This window comes from Canis lupus, chromosome 21 (genome assembly GCF_003254725.2).
Source record: "Canis lupus dingo isolate Sandy chromosome 21, ASM325472v2, whole genome shotgun sequence".
In the NCBI taxonomy this organism is placed as follows: domain Eukaryota; kingdom Metazoa; phylum Chordata; class Mammalia; order Carnivora; family Canidae; genus Canis; species Canis lupus.
This window is the reverse complement of record NC_064263.1, coordinates 40,446,291-40,473,166: the sequence shown is the minus strand read 5'-3', so window position 1 is coordinate 40,473,166 and position 26,876 is coordinate 40,446,291. Positions and strand designations below refer to the sequence as shown.

At 41.2% G+C, this 26,876-nt stretch overlaps 1 protein-coding gene and 1 non-coding gene across 2 annotated transcripts; one reads left to right on the top strand and one right to left on the bottom strand.

Moving 5' to 3' along the window:
* Positions 1–1,665: 1,665 nt before the first annotated feature.
* Positions 1,666–21,840, bottom strand: NCR3LG1 (natural killer cell cytotoxicity receptor 3 ligand 1). The gene is made up of 5 exons (XM_025459648.3): positions 21,448–21,840; positions 17,732–18,079; positions 7,318–7,644; positions 5,742–5,839; positions 1,666–3,341 (listed from the first exon to the last, which is right to left on the bottom strand). The coding sequence occupies exons 1-5, from the start codon at positions 21,539–21,541 to the stop codon at positions 3,231–3,233; spliced, it is 978 nt and encodes a 325-aa protein (XP_025315433.1). The 5' UTR covers positions 21,542–21,840; the 3' UTR covers positions 1,666–3,230.
* LOC112668012 (small nucleolar RNA SNORA72) lies at positions 19,093–19,224 on the top strand. Its single transcript, XR_003141391.1, has one exon. It is a non-coding gene; the product is annotated as a small nucleolar RNA SNORA72 (small nucleolar RNA).
* Positions 21,841–26,876: the final 5,036 nt, after the last annotated feature.

Sequence of the window (26,876 nt, the reverse complement as noted above, 5' to 3'; positions counted from 1 at the left end):
TGGGGCATTGCATAAACCTTCATGGAAAGGGAAGTGCTACCTACACCCTCCCCTACTTCCACTCTGGGCTGACATGAAAGGTAGGCTACCTTGACTGGCCAGCTTGGGCACAAGGAGTACAAACATCTGCCTTTCCCTTGACCTTGTGTCTTCCCAGGCACCAATGCCAGTGAGTGGAAGGGGTGATACTAAGTACATATGCAACTATGCAATTTATTTCCTTCACTGGGAGAAGCAGTGGCGTGCAGGAGTATGGGTCAACAGCACACAAAGCCCTCTTCAGCTCTCCTTCGTCACATGCCTCTACTTCATTAAAGAGTATCATTCTTTGCACCACAGTATGTTTCAAACTCCTCCTCCCCAGACCATCAGCCCTCAAGGTGAAGCAAAACAGACCAGGTAGCCCTGCCTCTGTGGACTCTTTACCTCATTTGATCAATTCCAGTTTTTCTCATGACACCATCATTATTGGAGAAGGGAAGTTGCCTCCGAGAAGCAAGTTCTGGTGGAGACTTTTCTTTGTTGTCAAATTCCTACTGTGTCCTTGATTTCCCATCCATCTTGGAAGTAGAACAGAAATCACCCCATAGTTCTGCCTCTTTTGCACCTTTTCAGGTCACTGAAGGTCTGACCAGCACATTTCTGAGTTTAGTAAACTCTTTGATGCGCTTTCTTTTTTCCTACATCATAGATTTCCTTCTAATCAATCATTCAACATCCCCCACATTTTACATCTAACGTTTTATCTTCCTATAAAGAGACTCCATTGGTCATTTTCCCCCCTAATTTTATTTTTCATTGAATTACTTCATTATTATAATCTCTACAAAATTATTTTAAAATCTCAACTGCCTTACTACCTTTTCCACAAGGCGTCATTCTTTTTGACTCACTCTCTTTCAATAACTGTAGACAGCTTTGGGCTACCTTATTTGTCCCAATAGTTCTATCTGTTGCCCTGTTCTTCCTTCCAGATCTCCATTTTATGAGATTCATTGGCTCCTCAAATGATAAGGACATATTCTTGGAATAGGCACCAACTAAACCGATGCCACAATCCCCAGGGCTGCCACTAAAGCCCACTCTACATCACCCTCAGGTGGGAGCTCAGCTTTGGGGAGTTCTACTGTGGTCAGTCATCTAAGCCAAGTCTTCTGCCTCAGTTATGCCCATGAATGAGCTCACTGTGCCCCTTCTGAGTGACCTAAGAAACTGTTTTCAGGATCATTCCTTCAACTCTCTGTAGAGATGTGAACAAGGCTTCTCTGCTCCACAAAGATGCACATCCCCTGATAACCACTGTACCTTGCCCATGACTAACACCTGGCATGAGGCTCCCCACAGCCCTGTCAACCTCTGGCCTGAATGAGGTGCCTGCTCACATGTGCCATTAGGAATAACATCAGCCACCTTGGTTCAGTTACAGAAAATACGCAATGGCCAAACACGCCAACCAACAGGTCCTCCCCTAAGAACAGACAAGATCTATATAGAGTGAGCCTCTCCTCTAGACCTAAGGATCCAGCTCACCCTTCACACCCCAACCCTGGATCTTCCTTGGCAGTATGGCATATTGATTAAAAATCTAAGCTCTACCGTTTACTAGCCACAAGATCCTAGACACGTCACTCATCTCCTCTCAAAGAATAACTCAGAGATATTAAGTTAAAAGTGCAGATGAATATGTTTATTCACATATTAGCATGGATAGGTCACTCTCATTGAACTAAGAAGCAGAATTTGAAACGGAAACAGGCCACAGTATAGAAATTTAAGTGTTACTTTGGGGGGAAGGGTATAATTGACATACACTATTATATCAGTTTCAGGTGGACATGATTCAAAAGTTGTTATGTATTGCAAAAAAGCACCACAATAAGTATAGTTAACATCTGTCACGATAGTTATAAAAATCTTTTTCTCAAAAGTTTTTGTAAACTAAGATTTACTCTCAGTAACTTTTAAATATGCATTACAGTATTATTAACTATAGGCACCGTGGTGTGTATTATATTCCCATAATTTATTTTATAACCAGAAGTCTGTTCCCTTTTGGCCACCTTCACCCATTTCATCCACCCACTCCACCCCTGGCACCTAGCACTGTGCTGTTAGCTACGGGCTTAGGTTTTTCTTTTTGTTTTTAGCCCACATGTGAGGGCACCTGGGTGACTCAACAGTGCAGCATCTGTCTTTGGCTCAGGTCGTGATTCCAGGGTGGTATGGAGGAGAGTAGCCCTCCAAGTCTCGCAACAGGCTCCAGGCAGGGAGCCTGCTTCTTCCTCTGCCTGTATCTCTGCCTCTCTCTGTGTCCCTCATGAATAAATAACTAACTAATCTTCAAAAAAAGAAGTTTTAGATTCCAAATGTGAGATCATATGGTATTCATCTTTCTCTATTTCATTTAGCATAATACCCTCAAGGTCTATCTGTGGTTGTGCAAATGAGGAGATTTCGTTCTTTTTTTATGGATGAATAATATTCTATTATTATATTTTTCATTATATATGTGTATGGATGGATGTGTATCACATTATATATAATTATACACATACATTATATAATAGATGTTATAGATATACATTATATGTGTATATATATATATATCACATTTTCTTCATCCATTCATCCATCAATGGACACAAGTTTCTTTATCTTATATATTGTAAATAATGCTTCAATGATCTAAGGGGACATAGATCTTGTATACTTAGTGTTTTCACTTTCTTCAGGTAAATACTCAGAAGTCAAATTGCTGGGTCATTTGGTAGTTCTATTTTTACTTTTTTGAGGAACTTCCCTTCTGTTTGCCATAGTGGCTACTACCAATCTACATTCCCATCAATAGTGCACTAGGGCTCCCTTCTTTCCACATCCTCACCAACACCTGTTGTTTCCTGTCTTTCTGATACTATCCATTCTGATATGTGTGAAGTAGTATCTCATTGTGGTTTTGATTTCCCTGTTGATCAGTAATGTTGAGCACCTTTTCATGAGTCTGTTGTCCATCTGTATGTCTTCTTTGGAAAGTGTTGCTTTCTTTTTCTTGGATAAGACAATTGGCAGGAAGTTATAAAAGAAAATGTCTTGAACAGTCTGCTCTTGGGCAAGCTACCTAAGCCACTGGGAAAAGTAATTTCAGGTACTTATGCATTCGCTGAGAAATCTTTCTGTGTAGGAATTTCCAGTGTTCTTCTATGGTTCCTCCATGTGAATAAGCCATGAATACATCATAATGAAAACACCTCATTATAGTTCTTCAGTCCTTCCCCTATATCATTTTGGATGTTCTGAGGAGAAGCTCTTAAGGTAGAGGATAAGGGATTTTTTTGGCATAGTTCCTGTGAAAGATAAAGGAGAGAGGGTGCATGAGTATGAGGACAAAGCCTTAGACCATGATGTAGGTATCCTATCTGTAAAGGGAGGAAGAAGGGAGGTTTGGGTAGCAAGATCCCCAGACTACAGTGCATGTCTTAGAAAGTCTCAGCCACCCCAGTGGGGAGCTCTAAAACTCCTGCATTTCTCAGCTATTTTCTGGGGCTGTCCAAGGAGAGCATGACATAGGTTCTAGTACTGCAGTGGATCCCTGATGTGCCACAGCTGGAGCATGTTGGTTGAGTATGCTCCATAGCTGGCTCTCTCTCTCTCCAAGGGGTCTCAGCAGCACATCTCCATAGCAACCACACTTTCTAGTTAAAACTCAACTCCCTGAGAAGCTGTATTGGTTAGCCTTCGCTATGTAAAATCCAGCCTAAAATACAGTGGCTTTGGGGGAAAAAAAAAAAGTATGTATTTCTCATGCATTTGAGAGTTGGCTGGACTCTTGGCAGCATTCATGGTTGTTGAATGCTGATGATTTCAGCTAGATTCGCTCACATGTCTGGGAGTTGTGGGCCATCATGTGATCCAGACCAACCTTTCCTAGTACAGCTTAACTTCTGCTGTCACTCAGCCCCCAGCAGGCTCACATGGATGCATCCTCCTCTTAACTAATATCAGAAGCACCAGAGAAAGCAAATGGAAACACAGAAAGTCCCTTGACGCCTAAATTTAGAACAGGCCCTCTTTCCCTTCAGTCTCATTCTACTGGCCAAAGCAAGTCAGGAGATTGAGTCCCGTGTTGGGGGCAGCCCATCGTTGGAAGACACTAGCAAATTGCATGGCAGAGGACATGGATATGAGGAAGGGTGAAGGCCCAAACCATCACATAATCCAGGCTCATCACAAAGGCTTGAGTCTCTTTTTCAATAAGTATCATTGCCAAATGTGAGGTTACCGTGATAGCACCTGAATTATCAGAAGTCAGAGGAATGCAAGAAATAGAATATTCACAAATATCACAAGAGACGTTTGAAAACCACTCTGTATCTAGTTATCTCATTGGCCTAGGTCCCATCAGAAAAATAAATCCCATGAATCAGTTGGCAATTTTTTGATAAACAAGTACCCTTTTCGGACACCTGGGTAGCTCAATGGGTGAGCATCTGCCTTTGGCTCAGGGCATGATCCCGGAGTTCCCAGATCAAGTCCCGCATCAGGCTCCCTGCATGGAGCCTGCTTCTCCCTTTGCCAGTGTCTCTGCCTCTCTCTGTGTGTCTCTCATGATTAATAAATAAAATCTTTAAAAAACCAACCAACAAACAAACAAATAGCCTTTTCTTCTTCTTTTTTTTTTTTTTTTTTTTTTTTAGCCTTTTCTTCTTAATTAACCGAGTATTGCACTTTTCCTACGGCATTTATAATGATTCTGTCTTGGCTGGTCCATAAATATCTGAGGGTAATTTTATTATGTAGAACCATTTTAACCAACATGTTTACACTGGTCTTTTGGGCCTCTATACTTTGACTTGTTTTATTTGCTTTTTGGGCCATAGTCAAGGATAAACATGTTTGAAAACATGCTTTAGTTGGGAAACACTTAGGGAGGGTTAGAAATCCCTGGCTAGGGCGCCTGGGTGGTTCAGTCGTTGAGCATGTGCCTTTGGCTCAGGTTGTGATCCCAGGGTCCTGGGATTGAGTCCCATATCAGGTTCCCTAAAGGGGAGCCTGCCTATATCTCTGCCTTTCTGTGTGTCTCTCATGAATACATAAATTTTGGGGAAAAAGAAAAAAGAAATCCCTGGTTAAACCAATAAATCTGGTGGCGAGTTACCCCAGCTGTTAACAAAATATGAGAACCTGGGAGAAGGAATTCTGACCTCTGAAGCCATGGTTTCTATGTGTGAGAACAACAGTACAGCCCATACACGGTTCAAAACCCTGGTCTGAACCAATAAGGTCAGGTCTGATACACAGTGAAACTGATATATCACAAAGAGGCAGGGGCTTTATGCTCTCCCCAGAGCCACAAACCACCATGTGGAGATCAGAAAAAAGCTTATCAACACAACATCAGAAAAAGCCACACACCAAAACACACACCACACTTAGAATACCCCAGTATGAATCCTAAGAAGTCTTCAACAGCATCCACTGACAATAATCCCTGAACTCCCAAAGCCAACTCTATATATTTTTTTTTAATTTATTTATGATAGTCACAGAGAGAGAGAGAGAAGGCAGAGACACAGGCAGAGGGAGAAGCAGGCTCCATGCACCGGGAGCCCGACGTGGGATTCGATCCCGGGTCTCCAGGATCGCGCCCTGGGCCAAAGGCAGGCGCCAAACCGCTGCGCCACCCAGGGATCCCCCAAAGCCAACTCTAAAACACAGAGTTTAACCTTTGCTATGGAGCCACTTACCTTTCTCTTAAAAATACATATAACCAGTACAATTACGAAGATTATTACTATAATGCTGATAACAATGTTCTTCCAAACAGAAGTTGTCTTCTCTGTTTCTGCAGGGAGAAAGGGAGAAAACATTAAGAAGAAATTCCTGGCCAGAACCAGAGACCATACAACCACTGCTAGGATCTGTGGCTATATGTCATTCTCCCTGTCCCTGTGACCCTCTGCCACATGTCATGGCACCCTCCATTCCTATCACATACACCTCCATACCAACACACCCCGCGTGTTTAGCACTTGCTAGAATACACTGCAATATCAAACACCACATGCCACACACACAAGCCATGCAATGTTCAAAGCTTCTAAACTACAGCACCATCTAACTGCTATAGAGTGAACGTGTATGCTCCCCCCAAATTCATAGTGAAATCCTAGTGCCCAATGTGATGGTATTAGGAGGTAGGTGGGTGAAACTCTCATGAATGGATTTAGTGCCCTTATAATAGGGGCCCTAAAGAGATTTCTCATCCCTTCCATCACGTGAGGATACAATAAGTCTGTAACCCAAGAGGGTCCTCACCCATCCATGCTGGCATGGCACAATGACCACAAACCTTCAGTCTCTGAAACTGTGAAAGATAAAGTTCTGTTGTTTTTAAGTCACCCAAACTGCAGCAAATTGTTATAGCAACCTTAATGGACTGAAACATATGTATAACCCAGACAAACCCCTCATACCGCACACACAAAGCATATTTCAATTTCATACTCCCCACGCCCTACATATACTCTACACACATCTCTTCACACACCATCCACACGTATTCCTAGCCCTTACTTCCAAGAATAATTCCTCTCTTGCTCCAGGATCATACTAGATACCCAGACCACATCCCCAAGGGCCGCTAGTCCCACCCTGCCTGCTTTACCCCTCTTAGCTCCAGGCCGATGCATTCGACCAGCAGGGTCATACCTACCCAGAACCAGAGCCATGACCATGGAAGCCAAGGTATGAGCTCCATGGACCTCATCCTACCAGCAGGAGGGATTCTATAGTGAGCTGCAGATCTTGAGCTAAGGATCCAATGTGCCTGGGGAAAGTCTTGGGCATCTGCAGGACCACCCTACTATGGCCTCCCCATAATGGGCACAACTCATAAGACAGAACTACTGACGCAGCCTCACCAGCCAACAGTTTGCAGTGGACCTGGGACCTGAGCAGAAGAGTTGCTGGCAGGGCTGAGTCCCTGGTCCCTGACAGACTCTTATCTTCAGGGGACTATCTTTGTAGCTAGTAAGCTTTATACTCTAAGCCATATAGAGCACCCAGATCACATAAACTGCCATGAGCTAACAAGTAGCCCTATTTCCATCTGAAGACTATTGTCACCACTTTCCACCTACTTGACCATCTGCCCTGGCTTAGAGACCTAGTCTGGACTGCTGATTCTGGGGCTGAGCTATGCCAGACCAAGCTTCCTATCTTCCCCACTGTTCGTCTTCCCCTAGACTGCCTGCAAACCAAAGTTTTACATTACCCGACCTCAAGGTGAAGAGCAGGGGAAATATTCAGGAGGCTGCTTACCTGTCACAATCAAGGTGAAGTTGCGGCTCTGGGAGATTGGCAAGGATTCATGCCATACCACACACTGATAGACAGTCATATTGTCTTCCAAAGAGGGCTTCACCATCAAGTAACTAGTGACACTAAACATGCCATCCTCATCTTCGGTGGTACCATTAGTAATGATGCCCTCAGAAACCTCCAGATACTGGGGATCCTTTGGGGTCCACTTTTTCCATGTTATGGTAATATTCTTGGGGTAGAACCTACTTGCCATACACAAAATAAGTTGTTCTTCATTTTCTTTCACCATGGCTTGCTCTGGAGACAAGCTGCTGACGGGGTAAGCTGCCAAGAGAGAGAAGTCGTGTTTCAAGGGGAGGTAGGGACCAGTTTATTACCGTAACAGGGAAAGGAGGAAGGAGGAGAGGAGGGGAGGGGAGGGGAGGGGAGGGGAGCACAGCAAGCCTTCAGGAAGGGTGAGCATACTGAATGGGATTCTGCTTAGGCTAAATATTCTGGGTATGTTGGTTTCAATGTTAGCTGATATGCTGTGGTCCCCTACTCTCACAGCAATTTTATAGAGTAGAGTTTCTTAAGTAGATCCTTTGTGTCATAGACACCTTTGAAAATCTGAGGAAAGCCTTGGAACACTATTGTGGTAGAGACTACTAATGGCCAATTTTCATTCTTCAATGACATATTCAAGATAAAGCTACATCTCTCAACCTCCCTGTAGCCCTGTGAACTTAGGGTCTCGTCGTTTGGATGTAGTCAGAAGTGATGAGAGCAACTTCCAAGAAGTATCCTTAAATAACAAGCGTATCTTAAAGAAAAGGACTGTGCTCTCCTCTCCTCTCCCCCTTCCTCCTTCCTGCAGAATGGCTGGACTAGTACATGACAGCTAGAGATGGAGAAGCCACTTCCAAACACAAGGTGGCAGCTACATGTTGAGAATGGCAAAGTGATAAGATAAAAGGACCCGAGGTCCCCTATGGTCATAGAACTGCCATACCTGCCTTGGATTGGCTACATTTCTGTAAAAGACAACAAACTACCTTTCTAAAAAAGCCATTGTTGACTTCTGGTTTCCCTTCTGACATGTAAAGACCCTGAAAGTCATAACAAGAAAAAAGCTGAGCTGAACAAACTATAATAAACAGGTTCTCTTAAATCCATGAGAGAATTAAGGTATCAGGGCAAACCAGCACCCTGAAAACGAGAGACAGATTGAGAGAATCACAGCCAAGATCATGTCACCTTAAGCAAATGCTAGGACCATAAACCGGTAAAAGCACTTAAGCAGTAACTCTTACAAATTGCTAAAGAAAGAGCATGAACTAGCTTGACAAGAAGAAACTCCTGGGGGCCCAGTCTCATGGGGACCACCACACTTTCATGGGTTTTACTTCCAGGAAACCCACCAGGTTCTAGCAGTGAAGATTCTATAAAAATCCCCTCCTATTTTCAGGGGAGAGGAAAAGTAACTAAAAATATCCCTGGTGCATTAACCACAACAAAGGATGCTTAAGAGAAAAGACTGCCAGAGCCTTCTCTGACCTGGGTAAAGGATGATTAGCCCTAACTCTAGTCCCACTATAGCCTTCAAGTCTCACCTACAAACACTTCTGAAGGTCATAGCCTAAGGGCTCAGGGGACTTCAAGAATAGAGATTTAATGGTAAGATTGTCTGCTTCCCCTTTGCAACCCTTTATCACCACAGCAACAGGGCTCCAGGGTGAGAACAGTGGATGAAAACTGAGAGAGCTGCAAGTCACTGATTCTATTTAAGAGGGAAACAAAGAAAACAGGTAGCCAGCAATGAGGACCAGCCCATTCTTGATGGAAAATCCTTACAAGGAGGCTCTTAAAAAAATGTATCTTGTGTGGAAAATGTGTAGATTATAAGAGAGTACAGCTTTTGTCTCAATTTATCTCTTTATTTACTGGATGCATTTATGGAAAGCAAATAACAAGTCTCTGTGGGAAGAAACAGAAGGAATCATAAAAGCAATTAAGAGAGCTCAAATAATGGGGTTTGTGCCAGTTACATACAAAGATCCCGCATATCTAAAAGACTATAAAGTTTGTAACATCAAGTATCAGGAGTAAATTTTATGTTTTATCATCAATCAGCTTATTCTACAATAAAACGGAGTGGGGAGAGATAAAAGAAGCAAAGAACGAAGACATCAAATAGAATGTGTACATACTAATCCAACTATATACATAATCACTTCAAATGAATGGTCTAAACACATCAATTAAAAGACAAAGACTGGGGGCACCTGGGTGGTTCAGTCAGTTAAACATCTGCCTTTGCCTCAAGTCATGGGATCAAGCCTCACATTGGGCTCCCTGCTCAGGTGGGGCGGCTCCTTTTCCCCCTCCCTTCTCTCCTCCCCTCCACTGGTACTCTCTCTCTTGCTCTCTCTCTCAAATAAATAAATGAAATCTTTAAAAAAATAATAATAATGTCAAAATACATGAGGCAAAACCTGAATGAACTACAAGGAGAAACAGAAAAATCCACAATTATAGTTTGGAGATTTCGACACTCATTTTTCATTAATTGATAAACCAGCAGGCAGAAAAGCAGTAAGAAAATAGTTCAAAGGAACATCACCACCAATCAACTGGATCAAATTAATCAATAGGATACTTTATCCAACAGCAAAATATACATTCTTCCCAAGGTCACATGGAACATTCACTAAGATAAATTGCATTCTAGCTCACAGAATTCATCTAACATTTTTAAAGAATAGAAATCATGCAGAGTATGTTCTCAGACCACAGTAGAGTTAAACTAGATATCAGTAAGCAGAAGAATGGCTGGAAAAATGCCAAATTTCTTGGAGAATAAATCACTTCTATTCTAAATAATATATGGGTCAAAGAAAAAAATCTCAAGAGAAACTTTTAAAATATGTTGAACTAAATGAAATTAAAATGAAAATACCACTTATGAAAATTTGCAGGTGCAACAAAAGAAATGGCTAGAGGGGAATGTATAGCATTTAATACATATTTTAGAAAAGAGGAAAGATATAAAATCAACTACCTTAATAAGCTTCCATCTTCAGAAGTTAGAGGAAGAAGAGCAATTTTATTATTTTTTTAATAAAGATTTTATTTACTTACTCATGAGAGACACAGAGAAAGAGGCAGAGACATAGGCAGAGAGAGAAGCAGGCCGATGTAGGACTCCATCCCGAAACTCTGGGATGACACCCGGAGCCAAAGGCAGACGCCCAACTGCTGAGCCACCCAGGCATCCCAAGAAGAGCAATTTAAACTTAAAATAAGCAGAAGAAAAGAAATTACAAAAATTAGAGCAGGATTCAATGAAGTTGAAGTGAATTGAGAAAATCAATGAAACCAAAAACTGGTGCTCTGAAATGATTACTAAATTGATAAACTTCTAGGTTAAGGAAAAAAAAAAAGTGAGAAGATAGAAATTACTAATATAAATGAAAGAAGGATCACTACTGACACTATGAACAAGAGTAATAAAAGAATATTATGAACAACATTATGCCTACATGTTTGATAAATATGATGGACCAATTCCTTGAAAGACACAAATTACCAAGATTCACACAAGAAAAAATAGATAATTTGAATAGGCCTGCATCTATTAAAGAAATTGAATCAATAAATAATAACCTTCAAAAAAAGAAAGAACCAGGCTCAGATGGTTTCAATAGTGAATTCTACCAAACATTTAAGTTAATTATAATACCAATTTTTTACAATTTCATCTAGCAACTAGAAGCAGAGGGAATATATTCTAACTCTTTCTATGAGCCCAGGAATACACTAATACCAAAACCAGATAAAGGCATTACAAAAAAGGAAAGCTACACACCAATGCCTCTCATTACACTGAATGCAAAAATCCTCACAAAATATTAGCAAATTGAATCTAACAATGTATAAAAATAATTATACACTACAACAAAATTGGATTTATTCCAGATATTCAAGACTGGTTCATTATTCAAAAGTCAATTAATATAATCTGTTACATCGACAGACTACAGAAGAAAAATTTTAAGAGCATATCAATTATGCGGAAAAAGCACTTGGCAAAATCCAACACCCATTCATGTTAAAAACTCTCAGCAAACCAGGAACAAGGGGAACTTTCTCAACTTGAAAAAGGACATCTACAAAAAACCTATAGCTAACATCATACTTAATGGTGAGAAATTAAGGACACGAACAAAGCAAGGGTATCACTTCTAACCAAGCCTATGCAATACTATAATGGAAGCCCTAGCTAGAATAATAGGACAAGAAGAGGAAATAAAAGATACACAAATTAAAAAGGAAGAAATGACACTGTCTTTGTTCTCAGACACATGATTTACATTAAAAAATCCCAAAGACTTGACCAAAAAATATTTAAACTCTACAACTAATAAGTAATTACAACAGATTGTGGGATACAAGGTTAAAAGTTAGTTGCTTTCTGGGGCACCTCGGTGGCTCAGTGGTTGAGCCTCTCTGCCTTTGGCTCAGGTTGTGATCCCGGGGTCCTGGGACGGAGTCCAGCATTGGGCTCCCCGCAGGGAGTCTGCTTCTTTTTATGCCTATGTCTCTGCCTCTCTGTGTCTCTCATGAATAAATAAATAAAACCTTAAAAAAATAAAAAGTCAGTTGCTTTCTAATATCCCAGCAATAAACAACTGGAATTTCAAAATAAAAACCCAATACCAGGGCAGCCCGGGTGGCTCGGCAGTTTAGCACCTGCCTTCAGCCCTGCAGGGAGCCTGCTTTTCCCTCTGCCTGTGTCTCTGCCTCTCTCTGTCTCTCATGAATGAATAAATCTTTAAAAAAATAAAAAATAAAAAAAATAAAAACCCAATACCATTTACATTAGTGTTCCCTTTTCCCCACAAAAAAAGAAATACTTAGGTTTAAATCTAACAAAATAGGTACAGAATCTATATGAAGAAAATTATAAAACTCCAGTGGATGAAATCAAAGATCTAAATGAATGAAATATTCTATGTTCATGGAAAAGAAAAATCAATATTGTTAAGATGTCGATTCTTCCCACCTTGATCTATAGATTCAATGCAATCAAAAGCCCAGAAAGTACTTTGTGGATATTGACAAACTGACTCTCAAGTTTATATGGACAGGCAAAATGCCTAGAATAGCTAACACAATACTGAAGAACAAATTGGAGGACTGACATAACCTGACTTAAAGTCTTACTATAAAGCTACAATAATCAAGACAACATGGTATTGGTGAAAGAATAGACAAATAGACCAAACAGAACAGAAGAGAGAGCCCAGAAATTGACCTACACAAATGTATTCAACTGATCTTTCACAAAAGAGTAAATAAAGGCAATTCAATGCAGAAAAGATAATCTTCAATAAATATGCTGGAATAATTGGACATCCACATGCATAAACTTTGCACACAGAATCTAGACATACTACTTACACTTTTCACAAAAATTAACTCAAAATAGATCACAGACCTAAACATAAAACTATAAAATTTCTAGAAGGATAATATAAGAGAAAAATCTAAGTAGCCCTGAGTTTGGTGATGAGCTTTTATTTTTTTTTCTATTTAAAAAAATTTTTTTTTAAATTTTAAGTAGATTCCATGCCCAGCATGGAGCCCAACATGAGGCTTGAACTTATCACCCTGAGATCAAGACCTGAGCAGAGATCAAGAGTTGGACACTAAACCAACTAAGCCACCAGGTGCTCCCCCCCCATGATGACCTTTTAGATACAAGGGCAAAAGCATGATCCATGAAAGAAAAAAATTGGTGAGTTGGACTTTAATTTAGAACTTCTGTTCTGCAAAACACACTGTTAAGAAAATGAAAAAACACAGGCCATATATTGGGAACACACATCTAACACATATCTAATATAGAATTTATATCTAAAATATACAGAAGATTCAAAAATAAGAAAATATATAGAGGACTCTTAAAACTCAACAATAGGAAAACAAAGAATCCAACTGAAAAATGGACAAAAGATCTAAACAAATATCTTTTAAAAGAAGACAACAAAAAAAGCAAATGGAAAGATCCTCAACATTATAGGTCATTAGAGAATTGCAAATTAAAACAACAAATGAGATATCACTACGTACCTATTAGAATGGCTAAAATACAAAAAATTAACAATACCAAATGTTGACAAGGATACAAAACAACAGGAACTCTCATTTATTGCTGGTAGGAATACAAAATGATATAGTCACTCTGGAAGAACTGGTAGTTTCTTACAAGTTGAACACAGTCTTAACATATGATCTAGCAATCACACTCCTACGTACTTACCTAATGGAGATGAGAAATAATATCTAAACAAAACCTGCACCTGAATGTTTATGGGAGCCTTATTCCTAATTGCCAAAAACTGGAAGCAATCAAGATGTTTCTCAATAGGTGAATGGATAAACAAACTAGGTACATCCAAAGATGGAATGTTACTCAGTGATAAAAAGAAATGAGCTATCAAGCCACCAAAAAAAGAGACACAGAGGAGTCTTTTTTAAAAATTAATATATTTATTTATTTTGAGAGAGAAAGAGCACATGTGAGGGGGGCAGAGGGAGTGGGAGAGAATCTTGAGCAGACTCCTCGCTGAACATGGAGCCTGATCTTGATCTCAGGACTTGATCTCAGGACCCTGAGATCATGACCTAAGCCAAAATCAAGAGTCAATCACTTAACCAACTGAGCCATCCAGGCACCCTAAAAACACAAAGGAAACTTAAATGTATATTATTACTAAGTGAAGGAAGCCAGTCTGAAGACTACATACTGGATGATTCCAATTCCAATTATATCACATTCTAGAAAAGGAAAAAATATAGAGATAGCAAAAAAAAATTAGTGGTGCAAGGGGTCCTGAGGGAGAGGCAAATAGGTGAAGCAAAGGCAGTAAGTTGTCTATTCTGTGATACTGTAGTGGTAGATGTATGATATAGATACGTCAAAATCACAGAATTGTAACACAAAGAGTAAACCCTAAGGTATGCAAAATTTTAAAAAAAATTAGGAGTTCAAGGACCCCAACAAAGAGAGAAAAGAAGGTAGACTGTAACAAGCAAATCTAAGTGTACTTCACATGTATGAAACAACCTCACTCCAAGGAACAGAGGAAAAGTGCTGACCCAAGAAACTTGTGAAATAGATGGAGTCTATAAGAACAAAAGCAAAAAGAACTGCAACCAAATAATGTACTCTGGTTGACAAACTTGTTCCTCATGGCAGTAAGGTTAACAATTCAGATATGGCTCCAGATGTATACTGGAATTAAACAATTATGTAAACAGATAGGGGGTGGCAAGAGCCAGGTTTCTCATGGTATGAGTGAGGGTTTGCAGATAAGCAAGGGGAGGAGGCTAGAATGATTCATATGGTAATAGATTAAAGTTAGGGGTAGCATGAAGAATGAATATTGAATTTAATATAGACACAGATGGTTATGAATAGAAATACTTACAGATAAATGCATATGCACAGATTAGTATACAAACACATATTTATTTCTTTGCTCGGTCAGTTCAGAGGGCCTAGAAGCAATGATACCCCAGTGGTAACAAATACCTCTAGTGCCAGATTTTGGTTTCTAATATAATTTTCTAAAGAAAAAAAAAAAAAAAAAAAGAACCAGGAAGGGGACACCTGGGTGGCTCAGTGGTTAAGCATCTGCCTTCAGCTCAGGGTGTGATCCCGCAGTCCCAGGATCGAATCCCTCATCAGGCTCCCCACAGGGAGCCTGCTTCTATCCTCTGCCTGTGTCTCTGCTTTCTCTCTGTGTCCCTCATGAATAAATAAATAAAATCTTAAAAAAAAAAATAGAGAACCAGGGAGAATTCCTCAAGTAATTGGCTGACTTTGGGAACAGGACAAGAAACACACAAAATGATCCTTCCTGGAGCATCTTGTAGTGCCAGAAAGTAAGAAAGTGCTTCAAGTAAAACAAAACCCCACAATGATGAGGGTATGTCAAAGAGACACAAGAATCAACTGAAAATACTCTCAATGGCCGAAGCTGGAAGAATGTGAGCAACAACATAAATAAAGTAGCATTAGATTATAACCCAAAGTACAAAATAAATATCCTGAGTCCATCCTAAAATAAGTAAATGATCGAACAAATTAGTAAGTGAGAGAGAAGAGAAAAATCTCTGTGTGGAGGAATTCCAAATAAATTATGTAGCTACTCCTACTCCAATAAAAAAAAATTTTTTTTTTTAAATTATGTAGCTACTCCACCCTAACGGAGGGGTAGCTTAATTCCCCACAGCCTAAATGTGGGCTGCACAGAGTGACTCCCCTTCAAAGTATAGCATGACAAGGAGGGGGAGGAGAATAACTTCCGAGTGGAGAAACAAGGCAAATACTACTAAGCTAAATAATTATGGTCAACGCCAATAGTTATAAATTGTTCAATTAGATGGGATGGGATGAAAATGGCACTTTACCTCTGTGATTTTCCTCCCCCAAAACTATAACTCCAGTGAATTATGAGAACAGCAGCAGAGAAATGCCATTAGAGTGGCATCCTCTGATACACCTGATCACTATTCCTCAGAAGGTCAAATTGTCAAAAATAAGGAAAGTCTGAGAAATTGTCAGAGTCAAGAGGAGCCTAAGGACATATGACAACTAAATGCAGTGTGGTATTCTGGATGCGATCTTGGAACAGAAAAAGAACATTAGATTAAAAGCTAAGGAAATTTGAATAAATCATGAACTTTAATTAATAATAATTATCAATACTGGTTCATTATTTATAACAAATAGACCATACTAGTGCAAGATGTTAATAAAAGAGGAAATGGTGTGCAGACATGGGAGTAATATGAAAATTCTGTACTGTCTTTGCGATTTTTCTGTAAATCTAAAACTATTCTAAAAAATAAAGCCTATTAATTTTTTTTAATACTTTCATTTTGGGGTACCTGGGTGGCTCAGTTGGTTAAGCAGCAGACTCTTGATTTCAGCTCAGATCATGATCTCAGAGTTCTGAGTTCAAGCCCCATGTCTCAGGCTCCACAATCAGCATGGATCTGCCTAAGATTCTCTCTCTTTTTCCTCCCCCTTCTGTCCCTCCCTGCTACCCCACTTGCACTTGCATGTTCTTTCTCTCAAATAAATAAATAACAAAATAAAATATTTTTATCTTAAGCTTCCTATCAGTTGCAGAGGAAATTAATCCTAATTTAACATCCCCATCCCCCAATTTAGTATGTACAAAATATCAAAAAGTCCTAAGTACAATTCTAGGGGGCTCCTAGACATTGTCCCCCTTTTATGGGCTGAATTGTGGCCTCTCAAAATTCCTCTGCTGAAGTCCGCAATCCCTCAGACTGCAACTATATGTGGAATTAGGATCTTTATTCAGGTAATTTCAGTTAAAATGAGGACACTAGGTTGAGGCCTAATCAAATAGGGCTGATGTCCTTGCAAAAAGAAAAGAGTAGGACACGTGCACAGAGGGAAGGATATGTGAAGACACAGGAAGAAGATGGCCATCCATCAGCCAAGCAAAAAGGCCTCAGAAAAAAAAAAAAAGAAAAAGAAAAAGAAAAAAAAAAAAAAACAGCTCTACTGATACCTTGATCTCAGACTGCTAGATTCCAGAATTGTGAGAAAATAAATTTCTGTTATTTAAGCCATTCGGTCAGTGGTGTTTTGTTATGGCAACCCTAGCCAACGAATACACCCCCCAAAGCTCATCTACATGTTATCAGACCCATCATAATAAAGAAAAGTAGAGCTCAAAGAGGCATTTGGAGGATAGTGTTGCTGTTGTTACAAGTCTTCACTGGGTACCTACCTCACAGCAGTTCCCAACTGGGCATTTTCATACATTATTTTATGTAATCCTCAGACTATTACAAGAGAGGTATGATTTATCAACCCATTTTGTACAAGGGAAAATTCAGGCCCAAAAATGTTAAATGGCTGGCCCAAACACCCAGTTTAGAAGCAGCAAAGCTAAGACAGGATTCAGATCTATGGAACCAGAGCCCAGCATCTCTCTCCCTTCCCAGCTACCTTTCAAAGATACCTCTACAGTGAACATGCACCGTCCACACACTAAGTGAATTATATCATAATTAATATAGCTATCTTTCACTGACCATTTACAATGGGCCAAGCACTATGCTAAGTGTTACCTGCATTTTTCATAGATTCTTCCCCACAATAAACCCCCTAGGTAAGTATTATTACATTTGTTCAGAACGTGGTTCTATGTGATTAATAACTTGCCCAAAGTTGTCCAACTGTCCATAGAAGCCCAGGACTCAAACTCATGTCTATCCTACAGATTGGCCCATGCTCCAAACCCCTGCTCCATTTGGCCCACAGCTCCACCTCAAGCCTCAGCACCATGGCAACCACAGGGCCCTGCCCCGAGGTACTCACCCACAACCTCCAGGTTGACTGTTCCCACTGCTTTGTAAGGGGTGACCACCACCTCACATCGGTACTCTCCTGCTTCCTTCAGCTGGACGCCTGGCAGCTGGAGGGAGGCATCCCCCCTTTGCAGCCTCCTTTGAGACACGTAGGCTCCAGATCGTAATATCATTTGATGGTCACCAAAAAACTCAAACAGTTTAACTTCCGTTGCAGAGGCCTGATGCTTCCAATACCAGGTAATACCCATTACTGTGATGTCCAGATGGTGGTAACCATGGATTTTGCAGACAATGGTGGCAGTATCATTTAGGAGCACCTTCTGAGTCTTCCCTGCCATCTCCACTTGCAGGAGACCTGTGGCAATAAGAGAACTCAGTTATGGGAGACCCTTGGAAAAAACATAGGCATGTTACTCTCACACGCTGCCACATAATTGGAAGCAAATTCCTTTTTTTTGTTGGGGAGGGAGTATCTCAGGTACAGGGGCTCTAAGTTCACAGCTCCACATTAATCCATATAAGATCCTTCAAGTTTGTTCAAGATTGTTTTCAATATTCAGTGTTCCTTGCAGTTTCATGGAATTTTACAATTAGTGTATTTATTTCCACCAAGAAATGCTTTGAGATTCTAACAGGAATTGCCGTGAATCTGTAAATTAATTTGGGGAGAATTGCCATCGTAACAATGCTGCCTTTTTTTTTTTTTTTAAGATTTTATTTATTTATTCATGAGAGACACACTGGGGGGGTGGGGGGAGGCGGGGCAGAGACACAGGCAAAGGGAGAAGCAGGCTCCATGCAGGGAGCCCATTGTGGGACTCGATCCTGGGTCTCCAGGATCAGGCCCTGGGCTGAAGGCGGCACTAAAACACTGAGCCACCCGGGCTGCCACAATGTTGTCTTCTAATCCATGGATGTGTTTTTGGGATGTGCTAAGGATTGAATGTTTGTGTCCCTCCAAAATTCATATGTTGAGGCCTACTGCCCAGTGTGATGGTATTTGGAGGTAGGCCCTTTGGGAGGTAATTAGGTCATGAAGGTAGAACCCTCATGAATGGGATTAGTGTCATTAGAGACATGAGAGAGAGATCTCTTTCTCAGCATTAGGGGATAGAGTAAGAGGGTACTGCTCCACAAGCCAGGAGGAAGCCCCTATCCAGGAACTACTCCACAAGCCAGGAGGAAGCCCCTATCCAGGAACTAAATCAGCACCTAGATCTTGGACTTTCCAGCCTCCAGAACTGTTAGAAATAAATCTGTTGTTTAAGCCACTCACTCTAAGATATTTGTTAGGGTGGCCTAAAAAGACTTAATAAGACAGGATGTTTTCCGATCGCACTTATTTAGATCCTCTTAAATTTTTGTCAACCACGAATATTCTCACTGTTCTGATTTTGTAATAATCAGAGCAGGCTAAACATTTGCTATATTAAGACCATGCATGTGTCCCCAGACTTAGTTCCTTCCCTAGGTCTGGTTTTATCAGTGCTGGTGATAGACCAATTCTGATTTATAAGATGCATCTTATGTAGGAAATGTCTGATTCAAGGCGTCTGATTTTTTTTTGAGAAATGACAGCAAACCTAGTGTAATAACTTTTGAAGATAACCGTTGCTAATTTGATGATTACCGTTGCTAATTTGATGATTATTTAATGGTAATGATGATGATTATTATTTAATGCCATTAAATAAACTGTAATACTTAAAGAAAAAGAAAAAGCTTTACAGTTTTCCGAGTAAAACTGTTGTGCTTCTTTTGTTAAACTCATTCCGCAGTATTTTATTCTTTCTGGTGGTGTCAAAAATCGAATTGTTTCTTAATTTTATTCTGAATTGCTCATTGCCAGTGTACAGAAATACCATTTACCCTTTTTTTAAATATCCATCTCCCTTCCCTAACAGGTTACCATTCTAAGATGTTTAAAGCTTCTGTTTTTGTTCTCTTTAACACTGCCTTGTTTTGTTTCTCAAACTTACGAAAATGGTTTGGAGTTACCTGTCACTGTTTCTGCTCTTCGCAACTGCTTCAAATCCTGTCTCATTGCTGCGTGTACAGCTAGTCCATTGGTAGAAGGTAATGAGAAGTGGGTACAGCTAGTCCACCGGTGGAAGGTAGTGAGTTCTCCACATGCAAACCCACATTTGGCTCATCCCCAGCCCCAGTGATGGACACCCCGCCGGTCTCCTAAATTCCCACATCCCCACCCGTCCACCCAGCACCACTTGGCACATCCCGGTGGACTCTGGCCAATTTATTAAGTCTCAAGTGACATCTTATTATTTTTAACTTCTATTCTATGACCTCTGAATGCAGCTTTCTTTTTTTTTTTTTCTCATTAAACTTTTGTTTTAATGGGTCTCAAAATTCTGTGACAGATTTTTGGTCAAGTTGTTTCCATTAAAAAGTACTGATTTTAAAAACTAATAACTTAAAACTGCCACACACGCACACACACACACAAAAACAAATGGTCCACAAAACATTCTCCTTTCCTCCTGAAGGTTTTACGATGCATTGTTATCATTAACCAGTCTTTTACTATTAAACTTAAATGGCCAATTGACACAAACAGTTCTGAGACCGTTCTTCCACCACTGATTAAGACTGGGGTGGCAGGTATTGGGGATAATATTCATTTAGCCTTCTGAGCTTTCTGGGCAGACTTGGTGACTCTGCCAGCTCCAGCTGCCTTCTTGTCCACTGCTTTGATGACACCCACAGCAACCGTCTGTCTCATGTCACCAAAAGGGCCCAGAGGAGGATAGTCAGAGAAGCTTTCAACACACATAGGTTTGCCAGGAACCGTATCAACAATGGCAGCATCCCCAGATTTCAAGAACTTGGGACCATCCTCCAGCTTCTTTCCAGAACGACGATCTATCTTTTCCTTCAGCTCATGAAACTTGCAAGCAATGTGAACGCGCCCGATCTCGTCTGAATGGAGCTTCCAACTAGCTTCTCACGGAAGGAAGTTAGACACTGTCTCAACAGGAGGCGCAATGTTAAGGCCCTCTCTGCCCTCGGACCATCAACACTTTCTCGCCTGCGATTTCCATTAAGCCCCTCACATACCGGTTAAGAACTGGCAGCGCGTCTAAACGACGCTTCATCTGCCTCGCTGCCTTTCGTTTCCTGTTGGATCCATACAAACCCCTCCGTGTCATTTAGGATAAGCCTCCGCAGACCACTGCCCTTCACCAGCAGGTGGAGGGGGAGCGTTTTCTTGCTTTCTCTCCTACTCGCCCCACCCCCCCATCCCTATACTTTGCTTTTTTTTTTTTTTTCTAAGATTTTATTTATTTATCAATGAGAGACAGACAGAGAGAGAGAGAGAGAGAGAGAGAGAGACTGGGGGGCGGGGGGCAGAGGGAGAAGCAGGCTCCCCTCCTTGCTCCCTCCCTGCTCCGGTGCGCGGAGCCCGAGGCAGGGGGCGGAGGCGGGGGGGGGGGCAATTGTAAGAATTACAGGATCAGGCTGGGTGTGAATGAAGACTCAGAGGCAGAGGGCGGAGGCGGGGTGGGGGGAAGCGGGGGGGGGGGCGGAGGCGAGGGGGGCGGCGGGGGGCGCAGAGGGAGCAGGCTCCCCTCCTTGCTCCCTCCCTGCTCCCGTGCGGGGAGCCCGAGGCGGGTCTCGATCCCGGGTCTCGATCCCAGGCACTTCCCAGGCCTCCCCGCCTCGCCGCGCCCCCGGCCCCCCCGCCCCCCCCCCCCCCCTGCCTACCTGAGCTGGCCGTCCCGAACCACAGGACCAGGACCAGGAGCGCCGGCAGGAGCAGGAGCGCGGGCAGGAGCAGGAGCGGCGGCCCGTGCGCCATCGCCAGACGAGCGGAGGCCGCGCGCACGAGCCCCAGGCCCCCGGGGCCGCGCCGCGAAGGAAGACACCGGGGCGGGGCGCACCCGGCCAGGCGCGCGTGCAGAGCCCCGAAGTCCGGCCCGGCCCTCGCCGCTCCCCTCGGAAGGGCCGTGCCCCGCCCCGCGCGTGGCAACGCCCGCACCAATCGGAGGTTGCGGGTCCGCCCACGCGTTGCTCCGAGCCCGCCTTCCAGAGGTGGGACCTGGCCTCCCGCGAGAGTGAGTTTGCAAACTGAGGCCGGGAGCCGGGGGGCCCGGGGGTCTCTGCTCTTACCCGGCAAGTGGCGCAGTCGGATGCACCCCCCACCCTCGACGTGGGCTGCGGTCACGATCCCAGAGCCCAGCCAGCAGCCCCCGACCCGCGGCTCCCTGCGGAGCCCGAGCCCGGTTCTCCCCGAGCCCCGCCCCTCCTCACCCCGCGGACGCCGTGGCTCTCTTAAAAAGTAGATCTTTATCTCTCTATATATAGATCTTTAAAGATACATAGAGATAAAGATAAATATCTTTAAAATTCGTTTACATTCTGAAACTAAAAACCAACCTATCTCCTGGACGTTTGGCTCAAACACCAAAAGGCGGCCCTTCCCTTGATGGGATGGACACTGGGTGTTTACTATAGGTTGGCAAATTGAATTTTAATAAAACAATAACATAAATAAAATTTTAAAAAAGGCAGGACACATGGGTGGCTCAGCGGTGGAGAATTGCTGGATCTCCAGCAATTTTAAGAATTACAGGATCAGGCTGGGTGTGAATGAAGACTTAGAGGCACCGTCAGTAACTAAGCAAATGTTGACCTTCTCACCTGCAGAACAGCATGCGAAGTGGAAAGAGCATAAATCTGGGAGGTGAGCAGGGTGGCCACACTGATACCAACTAGCTGCTGAGGGGCCTTCAGAATGTCACAGTTTCTGGTCCGCAGTCTTAACAAGTTAAGAGATCTACAAGGTTAGGTCCAGTCATAGAATTCTAAAATCCTAAATTACAACTCTTCTCAACTGCTACCTCTTCCAGGAAGGCTTAACCTGAGGAGGAGTCCTCTTTGGTATTACTAGCATGATTAAATAACTTCATCCAAAGGAAGTTATCTGTTGAATCCCCATACTTGCCTGGTTAACCACTCTGCAAACCACTGGGATTTTCACTTGTGTGCTATTGAGTTAGGGATAGAAGGGGCTAGAGAGGGAAAGATAAAGGAAAGGCCCAGAATCAGGGTCCTATGAATCCCAAGGAAACAAAGGCAACAAAAATGGACAAGGAAGTAAATCTGGCCTGCTGGCTCCAAATTTTAAGGAATAGCTTCCTTTGACTGCTACAAAGTAATTACAAAGACTCGCCAGACCCAAAAACAGCCATATGCCATTCACTCAAGATGGTACAAAAAACCTCAAGGCCATACACTCCCTGGTTAGGTTCTCAATAAAAGACCAAGCTGATAAGCCCCCAGGGGCAACTCTGTTGGGACCCCTCTCACTTCTGAGAGCTGTGTATCCCCGCTTAATAAACTTCTAGATTTACTCACTCTCCTTTGTTGGTGAGATTCGTTCTTCGACTCCATGAGACAAGTACCTAGCTCTCCTGCTTCACTATCATTGGAAGCAGGAGCTGCATACCAAGAAATGCTGGAAAAGGAATTCCTTTGTTGGTACGTGATCTCTAAGGCCCTCAGACTCTGTGGCTCTATAATTGTATTCTGCAAACAACCCATTCTTTCCACATTGCCGAGTTTGTCCTTTTCCCCAGAAAATTGCAACCAATATTTCATATTTTTCTGATTTTACATTTAATATAATTAAAAACAAAGCTATACAAATATGACCAGAATAATATTTTCTGACAAATATTGCACTAGAATTTTTACAATATAAACATCAAAAAACAATTTCAAATATAACAAACTTGTATAAAGTCTCTGTGTCTTTCTGATTAAATCCAGTTATTAAAATCCAGTTATTAATTTGTAGTTTACTTAATCCAATTTTCTTAAGAAACCAAAAATAATTAAGTCCAAATACACTTAAGATTAATAAAATTTCTGTCCAAACTCTAAAATTAACAGAACACTCTGGGGCACATATTTATAAAAGGTTACATTTTTAATTCAACATTTAAATTGAAAAAAATTCCACAATCTCTCAAATTTAGCAATAATAAAATAAGTCGTCTTTAAAATAGGATGTATCAACCATCATTATTAAATGTTTTTTAAAACATAATAAATACTGATAATATATGGATTATGCAGCTCTGGTTTCCTTCATGAAAAGGAAAGGCAAAATTTTTTTCACTTTTTAATGCCAGGAGATTATTTTTTTCAGAAGACACAGAATAACTAATGATCTTCCTTCCACATCTCTTTTAGGCACAAGCTTACATATAAATGTACACATATTGCTTCTGAAATATGATCTTTCAATCAGAGGCCATAAAAATTGGTACATAGACACTTTGAAAATTGCAAGGGCTTGTAACCTCCACGTGTACTCAAAGATCCTGGACTAACAGCTTCAAAGAAAGAAACACGTTCACTGAAAGGGGGCTCCTTCCTCCACCTCTGCTACAATACTTGAGCCTCTAGGGCTCTCCCACTCTTAGGCCCCTGAAACTGGATAGAAAAGTACAAGTAGAGCTATCTGGAAGTCACCAGAGCAAACACAAAAGAATGAAACAGTCACTCTGGGCATTAACAGGCTTCAAAGTATCCTTAAAATACTTAGCCTCAAAAAAAAACAAAAACAAAAAAACTTAGCCTCTATTATATTTTATATAAATCTTTTGTAAATTAATCCTGTTTTAATAAAGTCATCTCTACATCTTAATTAGTAATACAACAGGCTCTCTTGGAGAAGAGATGAATAGTTTGGGATTGTGAGGGAAGTGCAGAATTCATTTGAAAGGCCTGGTAATTAACCCCAAAAGCTGATGGCAGTGAAACTTTAAGACAGCTGACAGTGGTGCTAATAACATTCTACATCCCTCAAAGCTCTCTCCCTGGACTCCCTTTCCACAACAGTGGGAAAGTCAATACAAAAGTAGAAAATGGGGGGGGGGATCCCTGGGTGGCTCAGCAGTTTAGCGCCTGCCTTTGGCCCGGGTCGCGATCCTGAGGGCCCGGGATTGAGTCCCGCATCAGGCTCCAGGTATGGAGCCTGCTTCTCCCTCTGCCTGTGTCTCTGCCTCTCTCTCTCTCTCTCTATTGTGAATAAATAAAATCTTTAAAAAAAAAAAAAAAAGGTAGAAAATGGGAGAATTCCTAGAGGGAAAAGAACTTAATTAAAATTCAGATGGGGTGCCTGGGTGGCCCACCTCTGGGTTTCCAGAGTTCCTGGTCTAGTGGGTCATGATCTCAGGAATTGTGGGATGGAGACAGCTTCGCTCCGTGCTCAGCAGAGTGTCTTCTTGGGGATTCCCACACACACTCTCTCTCTCTAAAATAAATAAATCTTAAACACAAAACTCAGATCATCCAGGCAAAAATAATGAATACAAAAAACTGTGCTACTTCTCTTCTAATCAGAAATTGTGAAACCCATGTCCTAGTCTGTTACAATTAAAAAATTTTTCCCCTTTATTAACAACTGTAAGACAAAGTGTCTGCTGGAATGCAGTGTATTTTTTTTAACTATTATTACTTAAGGAGGGTACAAAAAAAAAAGCTTAAAACTTGGACAAGTGACATTCATCAGAGTCTGAATGCTATGCATTTGCTCCATAAGCTGGTTCACTCTGGAAGAAGAGTTAGGAACTCTAACTCGTGAGTTAGAAATTTTCTTTAGGATTAGAGTTACTCTCCACAGTGCTCGGAAACCTCTGTAGGAATGACTGCCTGCTTACCTAAATAGCTAACTTGTGCAAATGTGGTTTTCTTTTCCCCAATATCAATCATGAATCTCAATGAAACTTGCTATAAATATCAAAAAGTGAAAATACATACACATCAAAGGAAACAAGAAATGTATATAGAATTAGAACTGAGAGTTCATCAGAAAAAAATTATGATTACCAACTATAAGATACATTGCTCAATGCTATAGAACAAGAAGATGTTAGGAGTTTTAAACTGCTGTGCTTGACAAACATGCTTCACTACTACCACAAAAATGTTTGAGCAGTAAGAGCCATGGCAAATGTTTTAAAAAGGAAAAAGATCTATAAGACATCATCACTACACTAATAAGGAAATATTTACAAAGTAGCAATACCAAGAACAGAAAGGGTAAAATTCAAAAGTAGAGCAAACTCAAATCACTTGAACAACTGAAGGGTAATAGTGAATAGTAAACTAGGTAAAACAGTGGTACAAAACAAATATAGAATGGCAAGGCTGTACATGGGTTTCATATTACACACAGGGAATCTAAAATGAAGGCAGGAATTTAGTTAAATGACACATACTCTCATATCCCTAAAAATCTACATTTAAGGTAGACTAAATTGAACAAAAGTAACATTTTTTTTTTATTTTTTAAAGATTTTATTTACTCATAGAGACACACACAGAGAGAGAACGAGAGGCTGAGACACAGGCAGAGGGAGAAGCAGTCTCCACCCAGAGAGCCCGACGTGGGACTCCATCCAGGGTCTCCAGGATCACGCCCTGGGCTGCAGGCGGCGCTAAACCGCTGCGCCACCGGGGCTGCCCCCAAAATAACATTTTAATACAATGATTCATAAGAGAAGGCAAAGAGAACTAGATGGAATCTTACTTCTTCTCTCTCACTTCTAAAGCACTCAGACAAGTCAAAACTTTAACATCATGTGGAAATAAATCATTACCCATTTTTAAATTCCATGGAGCAGCAAAATTGTAAGAAACATAAAGTATTTTAATACTTTAATTATAAGATCCACATTCATAATCTTGGAAATCTTGGAAAATATACTTATTGATAAGGATAAAGCAAAAAGAGATAAGGAAATTTGCACAGCAAAAGTCAAATCTATTGCTTCCAATAGATTATAAAACAAAACAAAATTTGTTTACAAGCATGCACAGCTTTGAAGTTAAATGTAGGGAAAAATACACTGCCAAGGGCTGGATAACAACCAAGCTGGTACATGGCATTCGTTGAGAATATGACTAATACCAATTAAAATGTAAGCTAAAAGGCTCTGCAGGGAAATCTGTAGCCATCTGTAAACATAAAATGCAGGAGTTTTTTCTACATAATTCTATAGGCAATATTGGGGAAAAAATTTAAATTCCTAAAGTTAAATCAAAGGTTTTATTGGTTTTGCTTTTGCTCTGCTTTGCTTTTGTCTCAATAAAGAGGTATTAGTGCTAGTAACCACAAATTC

What these genes read in the sequence shown, in the direction of transcription:
- NCR3LG1 (XM_025459648.3), bottom strand. Translation starts at nt 21,541, where the DNA reads ATGGCGCACGGGCCGCCGCTCCTGCTCCTGCCCGCGCTCCTGCTCCTG. An exon ending in CTTCACCTTGATTGTGACAG is followed by an intron (nt 5,840 to 7,317) that starts GTAAGCAGCCTC and finishes TTCTCCCTGCAG; the next exon opens with AAACAGAGAAGACAACTTCT. An exon ending in TATGTATTTTTAAGAGAAAG is followed by an intron (nt 3,342 to 5,741) that starts GTAAGTGGCTCC and finishes TATCTTTCACAG; the next exon opens with GAACTATGCCAAAAAAATCC.